General features: G+C 45.4%; 1 protein-coding gene across 1 annotated transcript in view; it reads left to right on the forward strand.

The window, feature by feature from the left end:
• The first annotated feature begins 19,736 nt into the window (after positions 1 to 19,736).
• Positions 19,737 to 26,744, forward strand: part of PTGS1 (prostaglandin-endoperoxide synthase 1) — a 50,616-nt gene continuing 43,608 nt past the window's right edge. The window contains exons 1-2 of the mRNA XM_083485885.1: positions 19,737 to 19,853; positions 19,988 to 20,050. Of these exons, the coding sequence (XP_083342011.1) occupies positions 19,847 to 19,853; positions 19,988 to 20,050 (70 nt within the window). The 5' untranslated portion in view covers positions 19,737 to 19,846. The remainder of the gene's footprint in view (positions 19,854 to 19,987; positions 20,051 to 26,744) is intronic.

A 26,744-nucleotide genomic window follows, 5' to 3' on the forward strand; every position in this document is an offset into this window, starting at 1 on the left:
TGTATAAACGTGGAAGAAACATCAAATAGTTTATATACCAAAGGCCTTGGGGTATAAACCATCTGGCACATTTTGCAAACAGCATCCATCACAACCACAAGTAAAGGAATTTCTAAAAAGCCTTTTAGAGGATCCTGTCCACTTCAGCTATATTTATTTCTGTAACCACGACAGCAACTCTGTTAGGTACGTGAGGGTAGGGATCATATCTCAACATTGCAGACCAGCAATGGAGTGCTGGGAAAGTGAGGTTTGAGGCAGCCCAGTTTATGAGGTCACAGGTAAGTCACTCAGCTACATCAGCCCTCGACATTGGATCCTATGCATTTTATTTTATTTACTCTGAAGTAAACCCCATTGAGTTTTATTTGGGCTGGTTCCTAAGAAACTGTGCTGATGTCTGCAGCCACAGTCAGATTTTAGATGGGAGGAAAGGTTCTTGACAGCAGAAGCAGTAAAATAATAAAAAATAATAATAATTTTTTATTTATACCCCACCCTTCCAGGTTCAGAAAACTGGGCTCAGGGCAGCTAACAACAAATTTAAAACACTTAATTGATGCAACAAAAAACAACATAAAATACAATATAAAATGTGAATAACAATATGTTATGTACTGAAGTTCTCACCCTGCGGCAGCAGGGGGATAACTGTAGATAGTTTTCACTCAGGTCCACGTCAGTTATTTTAGGCGGGAAACCCTGGGTTGTTGTTGCTACAATGTTTTTGTTGTTGTTGTTTTTTAATATATATTTTATTCAGGATTTTCTTGTTTTACAGAAGTGTAGTGCCTCGTATTTTTTTTTTTTTTCATGTAACATTTTTACAAATCCGTTTCATTTGTTGAGGCATTAGGGGGAGAAGAAAAGAAAAAAGAAAAAAGAGGGGGGGTGGAGAGAGGGAAGATGGATGGGGGTGGGGTCGGGTGGCGGTGTTTCTATTATGTTTAATGTATGTAGAGTTTGGTGTCAGCGTTGCTTGTGTTGTTCACTTGTGTTCCTTTGGTGGTGAGAGAGGTTGGGGTTGGCCCCAGCTGCCTATAAAAGCAGGCCGGCTGAGCTGTTTGCTGTTCAGTTCCGTTCCAGCTTACAAAATAAAGAGCTGCTTTGGAGAAATCACTGTGTCGTCTGCCATGTCTACCCACTATTTAACACAATAAATTCTAAATTCAAAAATCAATTTGGGGGGGAATCCATCCAGTAAACATTAGATGATCACCAGGGCTAGCTGGCTAAATTAGTCCTACTTGGGCCAGCGAGGAGACCAAGGGAGAATTAGCTGTGGGATCCCAGAGTCGGTAATCTTCATAAAAAGGGGAGGGAAGGAAGGGGAATAAAAGATCAGGCTAAATTCAAATTGAAAGCCAGGCGGAATAGCTCTGTCTTACAGGCCCTGCGGAAGGAAGTTAAATCCTGCAGGGCCCTGGTCTCATGGGACAGAGCATTCCTCCAGGTTGGAGCCATCACTGAGAAGGCCCTGGCCCTGGTGGAGGAAGCCTACACAATCATTCAAGCCTGCTAACTGCTAACTGTCAACAGCAAACTGCTAAGTCACTGTGACCCGTGACTCATCTTGGGTGATGACCCTATAAAAGTAGCCAGTTTCTCTATGGGCCTCAGTCAGAGAGCTGTATGGATTGTGTATGGAGTAGTCTGTGGAATATAGCCATACCTCCTTTTGCGTCTGGGATTCGTTCTGGAGCCCCGGATGCTCAACGAAAGGGACGCTCGACAAAGCGCCACACTGCGCATGCGCAAAGCGTGATGTAGTGCTTATGTCTGAAGCATGATTTCTTGCTTCTGTGCGTGTGCAAGCAGCAAACCCGTTCCGGTATTCTGGGTTTGCCGCAGACGTTCTACGAAATGGACCCTAAACAAGGTGCGCTCAAAACGAGGTACCACTGTAGTGCTGTTGTTGCTGCTGCTATGTAAAGCTAAGGCAGACAGAGTGGCTCCAGGACTCTAGTAAATCACTAGCTAAGACTGTGCCTCTGTGAAGAGTCAGCTAGCTGCTATGAGCACTCTGTGTATGCTCTTTGACTATGCTGTTTCTGAACAAGTCTATTTTCTTCCATAAAGTTTTATTCTGTTTATGAAGAAGACTCTGTGTGGTTAATTTACCGTTGCACGACCCTCCAAAGGGTACTTAGCTTTGCTCTCTCCTCTTGCTTCTGTGGCTTCTGGAGAAAGCTACACCAGGCAAACTGAAAAGCAGAGCAGCCCTGGAGAGGGATCAAAGGTGACAGACAACCTGAAGAGAAAACACTAACAAAGTAAAAAACGGGAACAGAAGAGAAAACTGAAGCTGGTGGGGATTTTTGGTTGTGTGTGGGGTTTTTAAGGTGAGAAATGTTTCAACCTAGGAATGTTGTTTTCAAAGGATAAATAAGAAGCACCAGAGCTAAATAACATTTTGGATGGAAGGCACAGACAAGGTTGCAAGTGCAGGGGCTCTCCTGAGCCTGACGGGGCTTTGACGCTAAACAGGCCAGACTCCTTTACACATCTGTAAACATTGCAGGCAGCAAGTCAGATGGCAGAGCAGTCTTGTCAGACAGCACAAGACGTGAAATGTGTATTTTGATTTGACAACGGTTGGGTGGGTTATTTCTTGTTGCACTATTCTGTATATGGCAGGAAGATGGAGGACACAGAGCAGTTCTTAAGAGCAACAGCAGCAAAAGGTTTCCAGAGGCGAGGCCTGCATAGCTCTCTTTGCAAAACAGGGTAAAATACTGTTGTGTGCACCGAATCCTTGGACTGAAGGTCAGCGGAAACTGTGGTGTCTTCAGGGTATATGGTTTTATTTACATACAACCTGAGCATAGGGTGGAGGGGCTCACAGCACTGACACTCCCGTAGTTCTTGTTTCCTCATTAGGTTTCCAGGGAAGCTCCAAACTCAGCTTTGGATCCAACACAAAGCTTCCAGGGCCAGTGTGATAAGAATTTTAAAGTCTAAGATATATAATAAATGTTCATAAATGTACCAACCAAGCAGATACATAGATCAGCACAGGAAGGCCGACCTGAAACCATTTTTAATTCCCAAACTGACCAAATGTTTTCTCTGCAAGGTCAAAGGAAAATGGAAAAGCCTCCCCATTTTCTCTTTCCTCACAAATCCTGTCTTAAGGGCACATTTAAGATATGAATAGGGTGTGAGCCTATGACCTGGCTTAGGAACTAAGTATTTATCATTACAAAAGACTGGCCAGGCTCCCCAGGCAATCCAGTCAAGTGACCATTAAACAGGTAACCTGGCAGACAGGAGGTAAACGAAACACTCAGATTTCTGCTGTAGACAGCCCTTTCTGTGATGTAGGTATGATGTGTCGGGTGTGTGTGTCTTGAGCTCCACCCCTTCCGTGATGTATGTATGATGTTTCTGGAGGTGGTCTTGGACTCCAGGGAGGGAATTTAAAATATAAGGGCAGGCACACCTTGGTTCTAGGTTCCTCCACCTTCCCTGCGTGTGAGGGGAGAACCCTGTTGCAACAGATCAATAAATTTCAGGCTTACTAGCTGCTTTGCTTCTCAATACTCTCTGGTTGGCCTCTGTTATTTTCTCCTACCAATAAAGAACCCACATAAGGACTCTATACGGGCTCTTTTCCCTTATACCCCATAAGGGAAAAAGGGCTGATTGATTTTGTTTACACCAGCCAAAACCACACACATGTACATACACTGCCAACTTGGCCTATTGTACTGCATCCTAGGATGACATGGAATCTGCCCTTTGTTTCCATAGCAACCTCTTTGGACTAGTAAAAGGAAGTGCTTAACTGGTTATTACAGTGGTGCCTCGCAAGACGAAAAAAATTCGTTCTGCGAGTCTTTTCATCTTGCGATGTTTTTCATCTTGCAAAGCACTGTCCGTCGCAACTGCGCCTCTTCAAGCGGCTTTAAAAAAAAAGCGCAAGACGTTTTCGTCTTGCGAAGCAAGCCCATAGGGAAATTCGTCTAGTGAAGCAACGCAAAACCGAAAAACCCTTTCGTCTAGCGAGATTTTCGTCTTGCGAGGCATTCGTCTTGCGGGACACCACTGTACCTTGGCAAAGATCTGGTTTGATTGGTTTACCTCATACTATTGATTGATTGATTGATTGATTGATTGATTGCATGCATGCACATGCCACCTTTTTCTCCAAGGAGCTCAAGGTGGCGAACATTGTTCTTCAACTCCACCTTCGTTTTCATACAACTAACCCTGTGAGGTAGCCTAGGCTGAGGGAAGGCAGTGACTGGCCCCCAAGGCCACACCCAGTGAGTGGCATCGTGGGGATTTGAACCCTGGTCTTGCCCAGGTACTTGCCCAGCCCTGTACCTACTGCACCACGAGTGGCTCCCAGTGTTAGTGAATGTTAGTGGGCATTCTGTGGGCACAGCATGGTTGAGGGCAGGGGAAGGTTCGCAGTTTCAGAGGAGCCCCTAAGGGCATACCCAGGACTATGGGCTCAACCACACTTCTGTTGTGTCCACATTTTATTCTGTGCTTTCAAGGCACGGGTCTGAGGGGTTTTTCGTTTCCCCCGCCACTGCTTACCTACTGTTTACCACTGAATCAGAACAAATGTCCATCTGTGGAAAACCTGATTTATGTTTGTTATTGTTCCATGGCAAACAGTGGAGAAAGAAGTGAGGTCACACAACAAAACTTATCAGACCTTTGCCTAGAAAGCCTAGGGCAGGGGGAAGGGAATCTGTGGCCCTGTAGATATTCTTTGACCCTCAATTCCCGTCAGCTTGGTCGGAGGTGACAGGGGCTGGAGCCCCACAGCGTCCAGCTGTGATGGAAGGCAGCTAGTAACATGCAAGCGTTTTGTCACCACCGTTTTCATTCTGCTCCAGATGCAGCCAGCCACAACATTCTAGTTTGGGCGCCCAGCCATGGCTTTTTAATCTACGCCTGAAATCAAGCCAGGAAGGCAGAAGTACCCAGAGCCAAGGGACAGCCGCCCAGCAAGACTAACACCAAGATCGGAAACATCTGGGGTGAGACAAGGCCACCGAGAGCATGCAAGGGGCCTGGAATGGCAGGGAAAGCAATTGCAGATGAGTCAGGATCTGCAGAAAGCCAGGCTATGGGGGGCTTCCCTTGCACTCGATTCAGAAGCTGCGGCTGACAAGAGGGGCCCCTTGTCAACATGTAAGCCCTCTGCTCAGAGACCTGCACTGGCTGCCCATTTGCTAGCATGACAAGTTCGGGATATTACAATATAAGCCCTTAACAGCTTGGGACCAGAGATCCTCTTACTCCATATACGCCCACACTACTAAATCAACACAATCTGCAGAGCTGGCACTGTTACAGGTGCCGTATGGCACCCATTCTGCATCCGTAAGAAATCAGCATCTTAGTGTGATGGCAGCCACCCTTTGGAACTCTCTGCCTATTGACATGAGGCAGGTGCCATCACTGTACTCTTTGCAGAGCCTGCTAAAAACATTTTTGTTTAAACAAGACTATCTAGATACAATGGTACCTCGGATTACAGATGTTTCAGGTTACAGACTCCGCTTAAGAGGGTTAAGAACTTTGCTTCAGGGTGAGAATAAAAAATGCATGGTGGTGGCACAGCAGCAGCGACAGGCCCCATTTGATAAAATGCTACCTCAGGTTAAGAATAGTTTCAGGTTAATAACGGACCTCCAGAACAAGTTAAGTTCTTAATCCGAGGTACCACTGTATGCGGAATGTTTACATGTGTCTTAATCTGGTTTTTAGCTTATTGTTGATTTTAATTATTTTTTGAATGTTTTCAATAGCTCTTTTTAACTTTTTCCTGATAACTTTATTGTTTTCCTCTTTATATAAACCCCTTTGAGAATTATTATTTTTTTAACACAATCAATGGTATATCAATTTTATGAAACAAATAAATACATAAATAGCCAGAAGGAGGCTTAGACTGCCAGCCAGAGCTGGTTTTCTTTTGCTCCAGAGGGTAGGACCTGGACCAAGGGATTCAAATTGCAAGAAAGGAGATTCCAACTAAGTGCACTACAGTAGACACTCGGGTTGCGAACATGATCCCTGTGGGATGTACGTTCACAACCCGCAGCGGCATGTCTGAGCACGCGCAGGTTGTGATTCGACGCTTCTGTGCATGCGCAAAGCTCAATTTAGCGCTTCTGCACATGCGCAGCCGCCAAAACCAATAAGTAACCAGTTTCAGTACTTTTGGTTTTTGGTGGTCTGTAACCCGAAAAAGGAGACACGGGTGGCACTGTGGGTTAAACCACAGAGCCTAGGACTTGCCGATCAGAAGGTCGGCGGTTCAAATCCCCCCGACAGGGTGAGCTCCCATTGCTCGGTCCCTGCTCCTGCCAATCTAGCAGTTCAAAAGCACATCCAAGTGCAAGTAGATCAATAGGTACCACTCCAGTGGGAAGGTAAACGGCGTTTCCGTGCGCTGCTCTGGTTCGCCAGAAGCGGCTTAGTCATGCTGGCCACATGACCTGGAAGCTGTACGCCGGCTCCCTCGGCCAATAAGCGAGATGAGTGCCGCAACCCCAGAGACGGCCACGACTGGACCTAATGGTCAGGGGTCCATTTACCTTTAACCTGAAGAAACTCAACCTGAAGCATCTGTAACCTGAGGTATGACTGTATTCAGAAGAACAGTGGGAGTCACTTGACAGTGGAATGGACTCCTTTGGAAGCTGGGGGACTCTCCTTACCAGGTGGTTTTTAAAGAGAGGTTGGACAGCCCTCTGTCAGAGATTCTCATGATTCCTGCGCTGGAGGGGGCTAGATTACTCTTTGGGTCACTTTCTTCCAACTCTACAATTCTATGAGATCAAGGGCAGAACTGGTAGGGTTTTTTTGTTCTTTCTTTGTAAAGCCCAGGGGGGTATCTTTAGAATTTTGTGAGTCTGGGGCCTAAAAAGGGAGGAATCAGTACCATAGCCACCTGGAATGCAGAGGGAGACCTAACTTTGCACACGCTCTGTTAAGTTGTGGGTGAACATATCAGACGACACAGCGATTCTTCAAACACAGCGATTCTCTTGTTTATTCAGAGGCCAGAACAGAACTGAACTGAAGGGTTCAGCCAGCCTGCTTATGTAGAGCTCCAGTACAACGTAACTGTAACAACTTTCTGTAGCTATCCAATCACTGAATGTCACTTTCGATCCCTTATTTGCATATGTGGACCTGAGTGAAAACTATCTACAGTATCCCCCTGCTGGCCCAGGGTGAGAACTTCAGTACATAACATGCTCAGAGTAGTCACCTTCACTTACTGAAGGCAGGTTCTGGGGCTGAGGGCAGCCTCACCTTGTCCCAGTTGGATAAGCAGCATGAATTCCAGGGGAAAGTTTGCAAGAAATGCATTTCAGGGTTTGTTCTCTCTCCCCCCCCCCCTTCCTTCTGCCACCTTCTTCTCAAGGAACTGAGGGGGAGCAACATACCACAAGCCTGGCAAATTTGGAAATAGACTGCAGAGGGAGACCAAACTTTGCACATGCTCAGCTAACGCTGGTATTCATTTCAAAAGGAAAGGAAAGGAAAGGAAAGGAAAGGAAAGGAGAGGAGAGGAGAGGAGAGGAGAGGAGAGGAGAGGAGAGGAGAGGAGAGGAGAGGAGAGGAAAGGAAAGGAAAGGAAAGGAAAGGAAAGGAAAGGAAAGGAAAGGAAAGGAAAGGAACTTCTCTTTAAGAGGCAGAGGATGAAATGTTATCTGCTAGGAAGGCAACACAGTTTACTTTGTTTGCAAAGAGTTAGAAGACCAAGCTGGCATCCTCCTTGAGACTCGCCTATCCTATCAGAAAGCTCTCATCATTGGTCACCCCAGGGGTTTGGTTTTCCTGTTGCAAGCTGGCATTTCGAGGGAGTAGCAAAGGAGATAAGCTGCTCTTCTTCCTCTACACAGCTTAATGAATCAAAGAATGTAAAGCTCATAAAAGAGGGCTGTGGAAGTGAGAACCAAGGCTGGGCCCAGGGAGGGTCCTTCTAGATTAGGTAGAAGCAGAAGTTTGCAGGTGGCTATGGAGCTACTTAAAGGGATGCGGGTGGCGCTGTGGGTTAAACCACAGAGCCTAGAACCTCTCCATTCTGAAGGAGATCAGCCCTGAGTGCTCACTGGAAGGACAGATCCTGAAGCTGAGGCTCCAATACTTTGGCCACCTCATGAGAAGAGAAGACTCCCTGGAAAAGACCCTGATGTTGGGAAAGATGGAGGGCACAAGGAGAAGGGGACGACAGAGGATGAGATGGTTGGACAGTGTTCTTGAAGTTACCAGCATGAGTTTGACCAAACTGCGGAAGGCAGTGGAAGACAGGAGTGCCTGGCATGCTCTGGTCCATGGGGTCACAAAGAGTCGGACACGACTAAACGACTAAACAACAACAACAACAGTGAACCTTCCACAGAATAAGTTATTGGTGGATTGGGCCCCCATATTAATCAGTGAGATGCGGCAATTGTCATTGGGATTTCTCCACCTCAGAAACTGAAATATATTCAGCCACAGTCTTGGCTTCTTGAGAGTGGGGGGAAGGAGAGAAAATCCTTCCAGCTCATTTTCAGTTTGGTAAGCTGTGGAACTCCTTGCAACTGGGTATAAGGCCAGAAAATGTTGGGACTTTTTGTATACGGGAGCTTGCTTGGAGAAAAATGGGTGTGGAAGTGCAAGGAGCCTGCCAGTTTCACCCACCCCTAGAGCTACATGCCTGCCTTGCGCTGATGGTATCACTCACTTCCTCGCCTGGGGCATAGCAGCCATCATGAGTAATGTGGGCTGAGACTGGCAAAATGTGGTGCAAAACACCAGACAAAAATGTGCACCACCAGAAGAGGCTTGCTTTTTAAGACTTGCCATGTGTAGCTACATCAATAGGTTTGATTAATTAATTGAAAACATTTGTGTATGCCTAAAAAAGGTGTCCAAAGTTAACGATGCTGCGAACGAATTTTTTCTTTTTTAATATAGGTGTTTATATTTTTATTTAAAAACAACAACAACTGCAGGTGGCCAAGGGGCGTCTTTGAAGTCTCTTTCTCTCCTATCTGTGAGACAGAATCAAGGAAGGAACACCTCTTCCAAATATGATGTCGACTGCCTAATGTCATCTAAAACTCAAAAAGTGTTTGCCCTCCTGCAAGACAGTTTTAGGTTTGAGGGGTCAGTCTGGGTGACATTTGTGGAGGTTAGGACCAAAGAAAGAAGCTTGTTGGAGCAATCAGGCCAGTTTATCAGTCAAGGAGAATCAGCATCTTAAAAGGGTGAGCTCTGTTGCCATAGAGACAAAAGGTGGGGCTTTCCCCACTACAACCAGCCAGCTGTCTCCTCACCCAGGAGGGCCAGGGCTGCGTGTGAGAGAGTTTTGGCTGATGATGGAAGCTGTAGTCTCAGTCTTGACACCTTGGGTCCATATTGGAGGAAAGGGAGAGTTATTCCCAAATATTAGATAAATAAATATTATTTCTGACTACATAGGTTCAACTTGTAAAACACACAGAGCATTTAACAAAAAATATATATTCTGTCAGTTGAAATGCAAATTAGAATGCTTTTAGGAAGAAAGGCAAGGGACGTGGGTGGCGCTGTGGTCTAAACCACAGAGCCTAGGACTTGCCGATCAGAAGGTTGGTGGTTCGAATCCCCGCAACAGGGTGAGCTCCCATTGCTTGGTCCCTGCTCCTGCCAACCTAGCAGTTTGAAAGCACGTCAAAGTGCAAGTAGATAAATAGGTACCGCTCTGGCTGGAAGGTAAACGGCGTTTCCGTGCGCTGCTCTGCTTCGCCAGAAGCGGCTTAGTCATGCTGGCCACATGACCCGGAAGCTGTACGCCGGCTCCCTCGGCCAATAAAGCGAGATGAGCGCCGCAACCCCAGAGTCAGCAACGACTGGACCTAATGGTCAGGGGTCCCTTTACCTTTAATAAGAAAGGCAAGCAATCTTGCAAAGAAGTGTTGTTGTTGTTGTTTTTAATAACGGTTGCTGTGAATAATATTAATTAATAAATAAAATAAAAATATTGTTTTTCTAATTCTTCTGTGCTAATCAGTCACAATCCAACTTAAAAGCCTCACTTGGAGGGCAAGCGATTATGTCACCACTCTTCACCTGAAAAGGCCTCCTCTCTCTCTCTCTCTCTCTCTCTCTCTCTCTCTCTCTCTCTCTACCAGATGTCTTCTAAAGATGTGGTTAGCCCCAGAAGCACCTCTGTTGCAGATCTCAAGGATCTAGCACAGGGGTCAGCAAACATTTTCACCGGTGGGCCGATCCACTGTCCCTCAGACCTTGTGGGGGGCCAGACTATACTTGGGGGGGGGAGGAATATGAACGAATTCCTATGCCCCACAAATAACCCAGAGATGCATTTTAAATAAAAGGACACATTCTACTCATGTAAAAACACGCTGATTCCCGGACTGTCCGCAGGCCGGATTTAGAAGGCGATTGGGCCAGATCCGGCCCCTGGGCCTTAGTTTGCCTACCCATGATCTAGCATCTTCCTATGGAAAAAGGGCAGTCCTTCCAAAAGATGGCTTTATTTATAAAAGAGAAGAAAGAATGATTAATGGTTTTGTAGACTGAATTTCCATGTACGGAGGCAGTTATGATTGTATAGAAAGCTGATGGGTCCTAGGAACAAACAAGGTAAGGCCATCACTTCCATTCCCCTGCTTTTAGGATCTCCTGGGTCACCCAGCTGGTTTATTTTTTACAATGTGAATGCTGGATTAGAGGCAGACCCTTGGTCTGATCTTACAAGTCCCCACTAGGAGACCTGCGAATTCACAGGGGTTCCTAAATGATTAAAAGCTTTGGAGTTATGCTGATCTCTTCCTCAGGCGAGTTGCTCCATGAACTGAAAAAAATGCAGACCCTAAAATATGGCCATTAAAGTCTGGCAAACCAACTCCCCTCCTTTGCTTTTAATGGGGGGTGTTATGTACTGAGTTGAATAGGATCCAAACTGCAGCAGTCTGATTGGTCCTAGAACAACAGGATCCAAATGCAGCAGTCTGATTGGTCCTAGAACAATAGGATTCAGAATGCAGCAGTCTGATTGGTCCTAGAACAATGCAGCAGTATGATTGGTCGGCAGGAACCACCCAATCATGCTCCAGATAGAAGTGAATCCACAACCTGATTGGCTTACAGTAGAATTCCGGAATTAGCCAATCATGTGCAGCCCATTGTGTAAATAATGTATATAAGGCATATACTTTGAGGGGACATTCATTCATTCCTCCTCACCACTATGAGCTGAATAAAGAGCATGAAATCACTTTGCGACTCTGAGTATATTTCAGGGGGGGCGTGTTTCCCCACTCCCAAACACACAGTTGGGAGAAGCGGTCTGTGCAACTCAAAAGCTTGCACATCTAAAAGATGCAGGCTGTGTACACACTGCTGCACATTTCCACCTCTGGTGGGGTTTGAATCTGAGGACACAATCCATAAGTATCCTGTAGCTTCTTAGCTCATAATCATCATTAATAATATTTATATACTGCTTTATATGCAAAATCCCTGAGCACTTTAACACAGTAAGATAAATTTTTAAAGGAAAAAAAGAAAATGTATATACAGCATTTTAAACAAAAAAAATAAAAACACCTCACATCACGAAAAGCAAAGAAGCTGTCAATAAGGATGGATTTTTATTAGGTAGATGAAGGAATATAATTAACTATATTCCCACCCGCCCCCCAGACCTACATGTGTGGATCAACAGTCAAAAGGATCAGCTTTTCAGCTTGTTTTTAAAAGCGTGGGGCTGAGCAAAGTTTAAAATCCCATCTTAAGCGGTTTAATTGAAAGCAAAGGATTCAGCTCTTAGGCTGATCTCCCCCCCCCCCCCTTTGTAACCCCATTCATCAAAGAAACAAGCTGCAGACAGAAAAGTAAGTTTAAGACATATAGTTTATACACAGTCAAGCCTTTGTCTTTAGCATGTTGCAGGAACACAACACCCCCAATCATTCAGTTTGTACAAACACGACACACATACTCTCACACACGACATACGCAACACTTCTGTTATAAATTCATAGAAAATCAGCCATACATCGGATCTGTACCGTTCCACTTTATTTTACACCATGAAGGAAGGACTATCAAAGGGGGGAGACTTGACATAAGGCAGCCATAATCCCCCACATCCTCAGCGAGCCCTACCCAGTTGGCATGCCAACCTTGATAGTCCTAGACAGAAGATCATGACACTCACAAAGGACTTGAATATGGAAGTGGATTCCGTAGGGACTGAAACAAAGGACAGTGACCAGCCCTTCCCTCTGGGGGCAGGAAACAGTGAACTTCTCTTAGTCCTCCATGAATGTAATCATGGAGAGGGGGAAAGGAGGAACCGGACAGGTGACAAGACACTCAGGTTACCACCACAACTCCTCCCTGAACCCCTCCTCTTTGTGATGTATCATGATGTAGTTATGATGTAGTCTTGGGGGCGTAGCATGGGGGATTAGTAGCTAATAAAAGTTGGGGTCTTCTTTTGTTTAGGGCTTCCATCTTGTTCCACCTTGTGGGAGTCCTGTCACGACAGTCTTCAATCAAGACCAAGCCTCCTGGCTGCTGTTTTGCTCTGGTATTCCTGGCTGGTGTCCTTGTTTTTTGTCCAAGGGAGCCCTCAGATTTCTCCGTTAACAAGCAGCAACAGCATTAAAATAAATGCAGTAAAATACTTGTGTTTACAGTAAAAACAGCTTCAGGCTTGTGCCTAATGCTGGAGCATGTTTAAAAGATAAACCCACAACAATCCAGTTTCCATCCATTTGGAAAATGGAAGCCAGACCCTCCAAGTCCCTGATTTAGAGAAGCCGTCGCGGTTTCTGATTTGATCCAGGAATGTCCCACTTTTCCTTAGGCTGTCCCTATTTTCATTGGAGAAATGTTGGAGGGTATGGGAAGTTGCAGCCAGGCTCAGGCGCCTCCATTTCAGACAGCCATTGCGCATGTTCAGATGACTGCAGGCACTGGTAATGCTTCAGTGAATTCGAGCTCTGCATGGGGAAATGAACAGGGCAGTGGGCACTGGGTGAAGAAGGCACCTCCCCTCTGGAACGCACAGCATTATGTGATTTGAAAAGCAGTGTTGTTCAAATTCAGCAGCAAATAATAGCAAATGCAGATGTGCACATCTGAGACACAAGTTCCTGCCAAAACAACTGTATTTGCTTTGCTGGCCTGATATGTAAGAAGTCAGGGGGCAAAATAGCTTGGATTCCTAAGACGCAAGAAGCAGGAATGAATAAACAGTTCAGTTCACCAAACAACGTTGTCTCATTTCTGAGTGAGCAGAAGCTTAAGAGGAAGCCATATGCTTCGGACTATTTGTCCAACTAGTGTAAGAGAGGCTTCTCAGTGGCTCCTAGCCACAATAGCTATGCTTCACCTCCTTGGCTGGAGGCTGTATGCTTTGGAATACCAGTGTAATAAACGAAAATCTTCCCTTATTCTCTTACAAGAGCCCTTATAGAGTCCTTTGCAGGTTCTCCATCGGTCGGAGAAAATAACAGAGGCCAACCATAGAATATTGAGAAGCAGAGCAGCTAGTAAGCCTGATCTTTATTGAACTGTTGCAGCAGGGTGTTTCCCCCACACGCAGGAAAGGAGGAGGACCCAGAACCCAGGTGTGCCCGCCCTTATATAGACATTTTAAATTGCCTGCCCTGGAGTCCAAGACCACCCCCAGAAACATCATACATACATCACAGAAGGGGTGTAGCTCAAGACCACCCCCCAGATACATCATACCTACATCACAGAAAGGGGTGGTCTACAACAGAAATCTGAGTGCATTGTTTACCAGAAATCTGTTGTTTACCTCCTGTCTGGCAGGTTACCTGTTAATGCTTACTTGACTGGATACCCTGGGAAGCCTGGCCAGTCTTTTGTAATGATAAATACTTAGTTCCTGAGCCAGGTCACAGGCTCACCCTATTCATTCACAGACATACCCTTAAGACAGGATTTGTGAATGAAAAGACAACGGGAAGCTTTTCCATTTTCCTTGACCTTGCAGAGAAAACATCTGGTCAGTTTGGGAGTCAAAATGGTTTCCAGGCTGTTTTCCTGTGCTGCTTCAGACATGTGGTTTATATATTTATGTATGTGTTTGCTTGGTACATTTATGAACATTTATTATATATATATGAGACCTGAATTTTTTATTTCACCAGAAACCACAGGAGGAGAGAGGGCTCTTGTGTTTGTGTCCAGCTTGCAGATTTCCCACAGTGGGCCACTGGTTGGATCCATCAAGCTCCTTATATTCTTCTGCGCCCTAGGAGTAATGGGGCTTGCCGTCTAAAAACAGCTGGAGGGCACTAGATTGGGAATGACAGCTCTACTCACCAGCGTATCTAGCAGAGAAGGTTGTGGGTTACCTGATGCCTTCTCACAGGAGATGTTTGGGATTGAACCTAAAACTTTCTGCATACAGAGCAGATGCTTTGCCCCCGGGGTGTGGGCAGAAAGAGAGGGAGGGGTGACCAAAACAGAGAGAGAGAAATGAAAGAGGCGGCAGAGAGAGAAGGGGGTGGCAGAAGGAAAGATGGAGGAAGGGCGGCACAGAGAGAGGGGGGAGGGAGGGGAAGGTGATAGAGAGAAAAAGGTGGCAGAAAGGGATGGCAAAAGAGAGAGACCAAGGGCTTGCAGAAAAAGAGAACGAGGGTGGCGTAGACAGCCGGGAAAGTGGTGGTAGAAAGAGAATACAGTGGTACCTTGGGATGTGAACGGGATCTGTTCTGGAGCCCCGTTTGCATTCTGAATAGAATGTAAGATGCATCTGCATGTGCGCGGGTCGCGTTTTGCTGCTCCCGCGCATGCACGCGATGTCATCTTGAGCATCTGCGCATGTACAAGCGGTGAAACCTGGAAGTAACATGCTCCATTACTTCCTGGTTGCCGCGGAGTGCAACCCAAAAGCGCTCAACCTGAAGCACATTCATCCCGAGGTATGACTGTACAGTCATCTCGGGTTACAGATGCTTCAGGTTGCACGTTTTTGGGTTGCGCACCGCGCCAAACCCAGAAGTACCGGAACAGGTTACTTCCAGGTTTCGGCACTCGTGCACGCGCAGAAACACTAAATCGCGCTTTGCGCATGCACAGAAGCGCCAAATCGCGACCTGTGTGTGTGCAGACACGGGGCTGCGGGTTGCGAAAGCTGCAGGTTGCGAACATGCCTCCCACACAGATCACGTTTGCAACCCGAGTGCCCATTGTATTTAGCCCTTCAGGTGCCAGGTATGTGGGCTGAACCCTTGACAGCAAAAATGAAAAGCATAGGAATTAGGCTGCAAAGCAAGTCAAGCTACAAAGCAAGCTGGCTTCACTCTTCCTAGCCCACTTAAGAAAGATGAATCATGCAAGCAAGTTTAAAAGTAAGATTTACAGAGTTTATAATCATGCATTGGTTCACAGCAACATTGGCAATAAAAACCCGGCAGGCAAAATACTTAAATTTACAATGTAACCTGCTTCAAGCATGTGCCTAAAATTGGAGTGAGTGGGGGTACGTCTGCCTATAACACTGGTCAGAGGAAGAGAGAAGAACAGGAAGTACTTGGTGCATCTTCCTCTCCAGGAGAGGAGGGGAAATGACATCACACAGAGCCCTCTCTGCTAATTATATCTGCCTATCAGCAATACGGACGCAGGTGGCGCTGTGGGTTAAACCACAGAGCCTAGGACTTGCCAATCAGAAGGTTGGCAGTTCGAATCCCCGCAACGGGGTGAGCTCCGGTTGCTCAGTCCCTGCTCCTGTCAACCTAGCAGTTCAAAAGCACGTCAAAGTGCAAGTAGATAAATAGGTACCATTCCAGCGGGAAGGTAAATGGTATTTCCGTGCACTGCTCTGGTTCGCCAGAAGCGGCTTAGTCATGCTGGCCACATGACCTGGAAGCTGTACACTGGCTCCCTCGGCCAATAATGCGAGATGAGCGCCGCAAGCCCAGTTAGCCACGACTGGACCTAATGGTCAGGGGTCCCTTTACCTTTACCTTTATCAGAAATACAGCTCTTTGGTATTAGCCCCCTCATGCTAACTAGCAAGAACACACATTTGTTAGGTTGGGCTGCTAATCTCTTGCAAAAGGATGCTGGGAAAGAGTCACAGAAATCAAGGGGAGGGGAATACTTCCTTTGGGCAGCTGCCCCAGGTCCTTCTAGTTTAAGCTCTGCCCAGTCCTGGCATGTTATCCTGCTTTTTCTTTCAGGGGACTCTCATTTTGGTGCAGCAAAGCAACCTTTCATAAAGCAGCTTGGCTAGGGCAGGGCGCAGAGGTGGAATCTACAGGTCAGGGGTGGGAGCAGAACCTTGTTGATAATCCCAGTAATTAGCAAAAGCAAGACAAGATTAGGTAAAATAAGAAGAAAAGGGGCCTGTTGTCATTGCATGCCAGCCACTGGATTCAGTTGTTTTGGCATGCAATTTTGAAAAACTTCACGGCAGAACAAATAGTGGGAAGGAGTAAATTTATGGTGGGACCGTTGAAGAACTGAAAACATTCCATTCTGTGCACATATTATGCCTGGCTCCTAAAACTTGATGGTGGCTCCCAGGAATTTGAAGTATTTTGCCTAACCTTAGAAGTGACTTTGAAGGGTTTTAAAAAATGGTTCCATTGTTCCATTGTTCTCCTCTGGGTAAATGTGGAGGAGGAAGGAAGTGGAATGGCAGGAGGCTTTGTGTTTGTTAGGGTTGGATGAGAGAGGGGACCAGCCTTTGGCAAAGGAGATCTGCAGCTGAGTAGCTACCAGGTTAGCAGAAACAGAAAGGTTTTTCAAAACACTAGGGGACATCTAATGAAGCTGATGGTTGGAAGATAAAAAGAAACCCTTCTCATGCAGCCGTAGACAGAGTATGGAACCCCCTCTCACATGAGGCAGTGATGTCAACAGAGACAGGTGGCTTCACAAGAAGACTGGACTAATTCATGGAGAAGGAGAAGGCTATCAATGGCTACTAGGCAGTGTGGTGTAGCGGTTAGAGTACAGGATGCGGATCTAGGAGACTAGGGTTCGAATCCCTATTCAGCCATTAGGCTCACTGGCCCCTCACAATATAATATAATATAATATAATATAATATAATATAATATAATATAATATAATATAATATAATATAATATAATATAATATAATAATAATTTATTATTTATACCAGCCCAGCTGGCTCGGTCCCCCCAGCCACTCTGGGTGGCTTCCAACAAAACACTAAAATACAATAACCTATTAAACATTAAAAGCTTCCCTAAACAGGGCTGCCTTCAGATGTCTTCTAAATGTCAGGTAGTTGTTTATCTCTTTGACGTCTCATGGGAGGGCGTTCCACAGGGCAGGTGCCACTACCAAGAAGGCCCTCTGCCTGGTTCCCTGTAACTTGGCTTCTTGCAGTGAGGGAACCGCCGGAAGGCCCTTGGAGGTGGACCCAGGTGTCCGGGCAGAACGATGGAGGTGGAGATGCTCCTTCATGTATACTGGGCCGAGGCCATTTAGGGCTTTAAAGGTCAGCACCAACACTTTGAATTGTACTCGGAAAAGTACTGGGAGCCAGTGTAGGTCTTTCAAGACCAGTGTTCAAGACTCACTCTCAGACTAACCTGCCTCACAGGGTTGTTGTGCAGATAATGTGCGCAGGGATCTTCCTATGTTCTCTCTTGGGGGATGACCAACATATGTTGGACTCCTAATTCCCATCAGATTCAGGCAGTGGCTCCAGGCTGGTGGGAGACCAGTAGTATCTTCAAGGCCCCCATGGGGCTCCCACCCCTGGAATAAGCCTCACCGTAAGCGAAAACAGGAGGGGGCTTGGAAACTTTTGGACCTTGCCCAGGCGAGTCGCAAGACTGAGTCAGTCAAGGGAGGCCTTGTGAAGACCTGTTGCAATACAGCTGCTGATTTGATGACAGGTGGGGGAGGGTGAGTGCCGCCTGCTTTTGCCCCAAGCTGTCTGTGGGGCCCAGGAAGCTGCGTGCGATTCTCCTAGATAACACACCTCAGAACCCCTGGGCTCAGTCCTCTGCATCTCTAGGTAGGACTGGGAAAGGTCCCTGCCTGAAACTCTTTTAAGAGTTGCATTTGTATCCCTGCACAGCAGCTGCCCACGCACACACACACACACACACACACAAACACACAAACACACACACCCAGGCTTAATTTAGAACCTCTTTCAAAAAATAGCACTGGCTGTGCTGCGGAAACTTTCAGTTTCCTCTGTGTCCCTGGCCTGTGTGGCGCTGGTGCTCTGGCATGCAGGAAGGAGCCCTGTGGGTGTCTAAAAAGGTTACCCACCCTACCCTAAGACTGTGGCCTCCGTGGCCAAGGTGCCGGTGTTCAGGTGCATATGCCTAAGGATATAAGAAGATCGCTGACATTCTGCTTCCGTGGATGCCCATGAATCACCGTATAGTGTTTCGGGAGAGGGAGGAAAACTTTTCACTACCCACTTTCTTCTTAGGGCTATGTACGCTTTTGTCCCACTGCTTTCCCTTCGGGGGAGGGGACCACTCTTTAGGGCTCCATTGGAGCAAATGGCAATTGGATATTCCACAGATTCTCATTTGTTCCAATTTGACGCTAAAGAGCAGGTGTTCCATGAGAAAGGAGTGGGGCAAGGGAAACACGACTCAGACTCATGGTTTTTAGGGGAAGTGTGGAGAGCCCTTGTTCGCCTTTTACATCCTGGTGTCTGAGGGTCAGGCCTTCCCAATAAAGGACAATCAATATTATATTTTGGGAGTGATTTGTGTCTTTATGCAGCTGCCTTGTTTTATACTTTCTGGATGTCCCATAATCGTGTTATAAAGTGGTCGTTTTCTGTGTTATAAATCAATCATGGCTGGGAGTAGTTTCTTTTTGTTTTCCATTGTATTTCTTATCAATAATAATAAATAAATGGTGTGGCATATGTAAGTTTTTATTCTGAAAGTGTGGCCCAGAGAAAAAAGTTTGAGAACCACTGGTCTAACTGTTGCACCGCTGTAACTGCTTTGAAATGAGACAGTTTATATAATCCTAAGCAGATGCAAGGGAAGGGCACAGAAGCAACTGCTCACCCGCTACTCACTTTCGTAGAGGTGACAGCAAAGTTGTGAAAGTTGGCTTGCTTGGGTGTGTGTGTGTGTGTGAAAACACTAGGTCACCACCAGGAGTGTCAGCTTGGCTCCGCGGCCGTGGGGGCTCAGGGCTGTGGGTGACATGCAGCGTGCATGGCCCTGACACCGAAATTTGTGGATGCCTGGCCACTTGGGGAATTTTTTGGGTGCTCGGGAGTTGTCACCTATGCCACCGCAGAATACAAGAAAACTCATCAGTTTCCCCCTTCCAGCTTCTGGGCAGCTCATGTGTCACACTCAAAGACTTGCAAAAAGACCCCCATCCTAGAAACACCAGAAGAGCCTGCAGGATGAGGCCAGTGACCCCTGTAGTCCAGCATCCAATTAAGAAAGATGCCTGTGGGGGACCTGTAGGTAGGATCCAGGCACAAGAGCTCTCAGGAACTGGTGTTCAGAAGCATTCTGCCTCTGAGCGTGGAAGCAGAGGCCATTGATTGCCTTCATCATCCATGAATTTGTCCAGTCCTCTTTTAAAGGTGGTGGCCATCACTGTCTCCTTTGCGAGGGAGTTCCACAGTTTAACTACGTGCTACGTCAGGAATTCTTTCCTTCTCCAAAGAAGAACTCAGGAGCCCACCGGCACAGCCTGCGCAAATGCAGGCAGAGGCAAGAATCAGGAGGAGGAGCGTCCCACGGGGCGGGGACTTTGCCGGGCTGCCTTTGGAGCCCACGGCAGGCAGGAAAAGGCACAGCTATCTGCCTGCTGGATTTAGCGTGCCTGGAGGCTCTCTCCTCTTGCAATGTACTGTAAGTCCTGGCCAAGCGCCTGGCCGCTCCCTGCTGCTGCTGCTGCTACCCCCTCTTTCCCCCTCCAACCGCCCAAGGAGTCTTCATCCTCACTCCCACCACTAACCAGCTTCCTTCTTTTTCTGACTTTGCAGGGCTGTGCTGCGCCCTTCCCTTGGTGATGCTCCTTGGTGCCAGCCCTGGAAGCCTCAGCACAGGTAGGGAAACTCTTCCACCATCACCACCACCACCAAGAACACCTGCAAGCTTTTGCAGCAAGCAGCTTGTGCCAGTGAGACCTGGGCAGTGTGGGTGAGAGACAGAGAGAGAGAGAGACTAGGCACAAATGTGCGCCCTGAGGTCTCTGAGGTCAGTGGTACTGGTCATTCCTGGGTGGCTGTGAGAGAGCTGCAGTTGTTGGTCTGCAAAAGGCCAGGATGAACACCCTCCCTCCCTCTGCTAGCCAGATTCCTAGGGTGAGCAGGAGGGAATGGACTTTGTTTCCATAGGCTTCTCAGAGGTGTCTGGCTGACCATTGCCAGAAACAGGATACCGGGCTGCGGGTGGGGGAAGGGTTGGTCTGATCCAGCATTTCTTCCCCCTTGCGTTTTTCGGGATGGGAATTTGATTGGAACCAGGTCTTTGCTACAGAAGAGTTCCGCTGCGGAACACATCCTGAATTAGGAAACAATAGTCTCCAGGGCATCTTGTAGCATGAATATCTGGCAAAGACACAGCCAGAAGCTGGGGTTGCTTGTGAGAGGTGCCTGGCTTAGTTGTGTGGACTCGAGGCCGGGCTCAGAGGAGGTAGCGCATCCATTTAGGCGAACCCTCCTTCACCTGGTGCCCTGGGACTACAATTCCCATCAGATCCAGACTGCTGGCTGAGACAACTGGGAGTTGTAGTCCAAAACATCTGGAAGGCACCAGGTTCCAGGGCACAGACATGTGGGCGTGTTGTGGAAGTTCCGGCATGTGCTTAAGTAACTTACAAAGCTTTTATAATTCACATTTTCCATTGTTGCTCTTTCATATGATAATCAAAACCAGTGGGCATGTGTGTGTGTGTGTGTGTATTAAAGCTTTACCCACAAAGGAAAAGAAAAGAAAAGAAAAGAAAAGAAAAGAAAAGAAAAGAAAAGATAGAAACATTAAAAAGATTAAATCGGATTTGACATTGATATATTAAGGATTTTTTAAATTTGCAACTCAGTATATAGTACAGGGTATATAATTTATATATAATTATTTTCTGCCCTTAAATATTGCTCCTATTTCTTTCTGTTATTTCCTTCTGTAAGATACTAAGCCTTTCTAATTAAAAAAAAAAGTTATAATAATTTACAAATAACTGTATGGCATTTACAAGCAATCCATAGATTGAAACCCGAAGCCTTGCATTCCTAACGGAGGAGAAACAAACCCCATTTTTCTACAGCCTTACCATCTGTCTACCTGCCTTCCCTCTCTCTCATAAGACTTGTTAAATTAATGCTATCGATCATCACCTGAACTTCAGATAACTGCAAATCAGTTGAGGGTGCCGTATGGTTTTTCCAGTTCAGACAAATTATAATTCTGGCAGCTCGTTACAGATGGCTATGATGTTTCTGAGCTATTTCTGAGAGCGAAATACTTTTAAGATGTCAGATGAATGTGCTGCAGTGAACTTCTTTTGGGAAACTGTACGTGAAACCCTTAGGGAGCGGAGGACTGTGCTTGTTTCTTTGGGTGCTCAGGGCCAGGCAAAGCGCCCCAAAGCAGGCTCTTCCGCTGGTGGTGGAAGCATCTGTACTGGGTGTGTGTCGTCCCCGTCCCCCCCCCCCCCCGTCGGTAATTAAAAGGTCTGAGCTTGAGTTCCCAGCATGCGCCTGAGGTGAGTGACTTGAGGCTTCCAGCTGTGGAATTATATCCTGCAATTGGAAATATTTTAAGGGCTCTGGCTGAGGCTGGTGTGAGGCCTCCAGGCCCTTCGGCCACACGGGGCACGTGGGTGGGCTTGGCCTGAATATCTAAGGTCCTCTGACTTTCACTCCTCACCCCCCACCCCTCAAATACCTCCTTTCTTTGCAACCCCTGGTGGGTTGAGAAACTGACCCCTGGGTAACCTCAGTGGGAAATGAAAACAGCCAGAGGTAGAGCTCAAAACCCCCATCTTGTTCAGTCTCAGGGTGTTCTCCAGGCTGCTACTGCTTTAAAGGAGGGATTCAAGTCTGTGCTTTCAGTTTGCTAAGTGTGGCAAAAGTGCTCTGCAACCCCGCTGCAACCTTTTTTAAAAAAGGAACAGGCTTTTTGCAGTTTGGGAAGCGATGGAGAGAGGCACTGGAAAGTGTAGGGTGAGCAAAAGATGAGCAGGAATATGTGTAAGGACCACTTGAGCAAATCAAGATGTATAATAGAATGGTAGAGTTGGAAGGGACCCCAAGGGTCATCTAGTCCAACCCCCTGGCAATGCAGGAACCACAGCTACAGAATTCTGCTTAATAAACCTCCAGTGAAGGGGAATCCTCCACTTTCCAAGGGAGTCCACTGCACTGTCATGCAGCTCTTACCGTCAGAAAGCTCTTCCCAATATATGTGATGAGTGTGGGATCAATGCTCAGAAAAGACTGGATATGAGCTAACTCTGCATATGCTAGACACAAGCTATTGTTGATGGATGGATGGATTGCATTTGCACTGGGCTCTTCAGCTAAGAGGGGCTTCCAGAGCGACATTTGGTAACAACTGGTTAAAACAGGACAGTCCCTGCCTTCACCTGGAATAACATGACACAAGGGGAAAAGGGACTTGGAGGGAAGAGGAAAAATCAAAACACAGATTTCTAAATAAAATAAAATAAAATAAAATAATTAAAAAATTCCTTCCAGTAGCACCTTAGAGACCAACTAAGTTTGTTTTTGGTATGAGCTTTCGTGTGCACTTCTTCAGATACACAGAAACAGAAGTCACCAGACCCTTACATATAGTGGGAAGAAGTGTGCATGCACATGGAAGCGCATACCAATAACAAACTTAGTTGGTCTCTAAGGTGCTACTGGAAGGAATTATTTATTTTGTTTTGTTTTGTTTTGACTACGGCAGACCAACACGGCTACCTACCTGTACACAGATTTCTAAACACTTTTTTTTTATAAAAAATAATATTTTTATTAATTTTCCAACACATAATAAAGACAATACAATACATAATACATAAACAAACAAACACATAAACACGTATAATTTCAAAACCTTCTTTTCTCAAATCTTATTTCTCCGACTTCCCCATACCTCCCCCTTCTGCATCCCTGTTTCAAAATTTCTTCAGCAAGTCCTCACTTAATTTATCAAATTGCTCATTTTTCCCTCCTTCTCTTTTACATAATCGTTTACAGCTGTTATCCACTTTTTCCTGTACCCTTGACATTTTAGCATTCATTAATTTTACAACAGTTCTTAAGATAAACTTTAAATTTCTTCCAATCTTCTTCCACTGTCTCTTTTCCCTGGTCGCGGATTCTGCCTGTCATCTCGGCCAGTCCCATGTAGTCGATCACCTTCATCTGCCATTCTTCCAGCGTGGGTAATTCTTGTGTCTTCCAATACTTTGCTAAAAGAATCCTTGCTGCTGTGGTGGCGTACATGAAAAACATCCTATCCTTCCTTGACACCAATTGGCCAACCATGCCCAGGAGAAAGGCCTCTGGTTTCTTGTGAAAGGTACATTTAAGGACCTTCTTAATTTCATTGTAAATCATTTCCCAGAAAGCCTTAATCCTCGGGCACGTCCACCAAAGGTGATAAAAAGTACCTTCAGTCTCATTGCATTTCCAACATTTGTTATTGGGCAAATGATAGATTTTTGCAAGCTTGACTGGGGTCATGTACCACCTATAAATCATTTTCATAATATTCTCTCTTAAGGCATTACTTGCCGTAAACTTTATACCGGTGGTCCATAACTGTTCCCAGTCAGCAAACATAATGTCATGACCAATATCTTGTGCCCACAATCATGGCTGATTTAACTATTTCATCCTGTGTATTCCACTTCAACAGCAAGTTATACATTCTTGACATAATCTTGGTATTGGGTTCTAACAATTCCGTTTCTAGTTTTGATTTCTCCACCTGGAATCCAATTTTCCTGTCCTGTTTGAATACCTCATTTATCTGAAGATAATGAAGCCAATCTCTTACTTTAAACTTCAAATTCTCATAACTCTGTAATTTCACTTTTCCTCCTTCTTGTTCTAAAATTTCAGAGTATTTTGGCCATTTGGATTCCATATTAAGTTTTTTTACTTCCTTAGCCTCCATTGGTGACAACCACCTAGGGGTTTTATTTTCCAACAAATCTTTATATCGAGTCCAAACATTGTATAGTGCTTTCCTGACAATATGGTTTTTAAAACCTTTATGAGATTTTACCTTGTCATACCATATATATGCATGCCAACCAAACCTGTTATTGAAACCTTCCAAGTCTAAAATGTCCGTGTTCTCAAGAAGTAGCCAATCTTTCAACCAGCAGAAAGCCGCTGATTCATAATATAGTTTTAAGTCCGGCAGGGCAAACCCCCCTCTTTCTTTTACATCAGTTAATATCTTAAATTTTATTCTGGGCTTTTTGCCCTGCCAGACAAATTTAGATATATCTTTCTGCCACCTCTTGAAACAGTCCATTTTATCCAAAATCTGCAATGTTTGAAATAGAAACAACATTCTTGGCAGAACATTCATCTTGATAACAGCAATTCAGCCTAACAAGGAAAGTCTTAGATTTGACCATGTTTCTAGATCTTTCTTAATTTCTGTCCAACATTTCTCATAATTGTCTTTAAATAAGTTCACGTTCTTAGACGTCAAGTTAACCCCCAGGTATTTCACTTTCTTTGCTACCATTAAACCAGTTTCACTATGAAACCTCTCTCTTTCAGGAACTGTTAAGTTTTTCTCCAATACTTTCATTTTCTGCTTGTTCAGCCTAAAGCCTGCTACTTGACCAAATATTTGAATTAATTCTAAAACCCTTTTCGTGCTAGTGTCTGGCTCCTGTAAAGTCAAAACCAGGTCATCTGCAAACGCTCTCAGTTTGTACTGTTTGGCTCCGACCTGGATCCCTTTAACCAGCTGGTCCCCTCTAATCATGTTCAACAAAACCTCCAAGACAGATATGAAAAGTAATGGGGATATTGGGCACCCCTGTCGTGTCCCTTTTTCAATATTAAATTCTTCAGTTACCACATTATTTACAATTAACTTTGCTTTTTGCTCAGAATAAATTGCACCTATACCATTTTCAAAACCTTGGCCTACCCCCATCCCTTGTAGATTCTTCTTCATAAAACTCCAAGAAACATTGTCAAAGGCCAGATTTCTAAACACTTTCCCCTGTATTGACCCAATACTGACACAAGACGTGCCTGATGGAGCTGGTCTCTCACAACAGAGCCCAGTAATTATGTTTGCTCAGTAATTATGGACCTTTTCAGTGTTGGCTCCCTGTTTGTGGAAAAGTCTTGCCAGGGTGGATCCCATGGCACTACCTTTATCTACTTTTAGGCGCCAGGCCAAAACTTGCATTTTTAACTCTGGCTTTTGGACCTCCATTAGAATCTTTTCTAGTACTTGTGGCATCTTTTAGTGAGGAAGGATCTGCAAGGCCTGGCTGTTATCTGTACAGGTGTGGTTTCTAGGTTTGTTCTTGGCTGCGTTCATTGACGCTGGTTTTTATCTGTTCACATGGTGTTTGTTACATCACTTTGGGTCACTCTGGTAAGAGAGCGAGTAATATAAAAGCAAATATTTATCTGTTTATTGCATTTATATCCCACCTTTTTCCAAGGAGCTCAAGGTGGGGTACATAGTTCATCCCCCTCCCCATTACTATTCTGGGAGGCAGGTTAGGCTGAGAGGCAGTGACTGGACCCCAAGGTCATCCAGTGAGTTTCATGGCTGAGTGGGAATTCGAACCCTGGTCTCAGCCAGGTCCTAGTCCAACACTCTAACCACTAGACAACATTGCCTGGAGGAGTCCTACCAAACTGGCCTTCCAGCTCTTCCAATCCAGGTCCCTCCTGCTGCAAACCTCTCCCTACTGGAGCTGAATTTAGGTCAGTGCTGATCCTCCGAACCTCTTTTTGGCACCAGTGATCACCTCTGTTCCATCACCATTGGCACCCATTGAGCTCCCACAGCTTCAGTTGCTTGAGAGGAATCTGCCTCTGAGCATGTGAAGAATTCTTTCCCCTAACCCCTGATTGCCAGCCAACCCCCAAGTACCCAAGGCTTAGTGGGTGATAGGGGCAGACAAAGAGTTTCGTTGCTTTCCCCTTCTCATTCTGCATACCAAACACCTTCCTTTCTCGTACTTTCAAGTTGTTTTCCTGTTGCTAAATTCTTAAACCTACAGAATGCAGACAAAGGAGAGTTATAGAGGTGGGAAGAAGAGGGGAGGGGGGGGTCAAAGCTAACTAAACAGCTCTCACAATGAATATTTTATTTTAAGCATTTATTACAATCTGTCCTGGCTTATGTTAGACCAGTGGTTCTCATTTTTTTTCTCTGGGCCACACTCAGAATAAAAATTTGCTTGTGCCACACTAAACTTTTTATTGATAAGTAATACATTGGAAAACAATAAGAAACAACTAGTAGTGTTTGATTTCTAACACTGAACACAGCTACTTTATAATACGATCATAGGACATCCAGGAAGTATAAAACAAGGCAGCTGCATAATATATAATATTATGTATAATATAATATTATCATATGTATATAATATAATATAATATAATATAATATAATATAATATAATATAATATAATATAATATAATATAATACAATATAATATGTTTGTAATATAATAGAATAAAGTTTATAATATAAACAGCCTTGGCCTAGTACACCTGAAGGAGCGTCTC

The sequence above is a fragment of the Podarcis liolepis genome (genome assembly GCF_965112155.1).
Source record: "Podarcis liolepis genome assembly, chromosome: Z".
Lineage (NCBI taxonomy): Eukaryota > Metazoa > Chordata > Lepidosauria > Squamata > Lacertidae > Podarcis > Podarcis liolepis.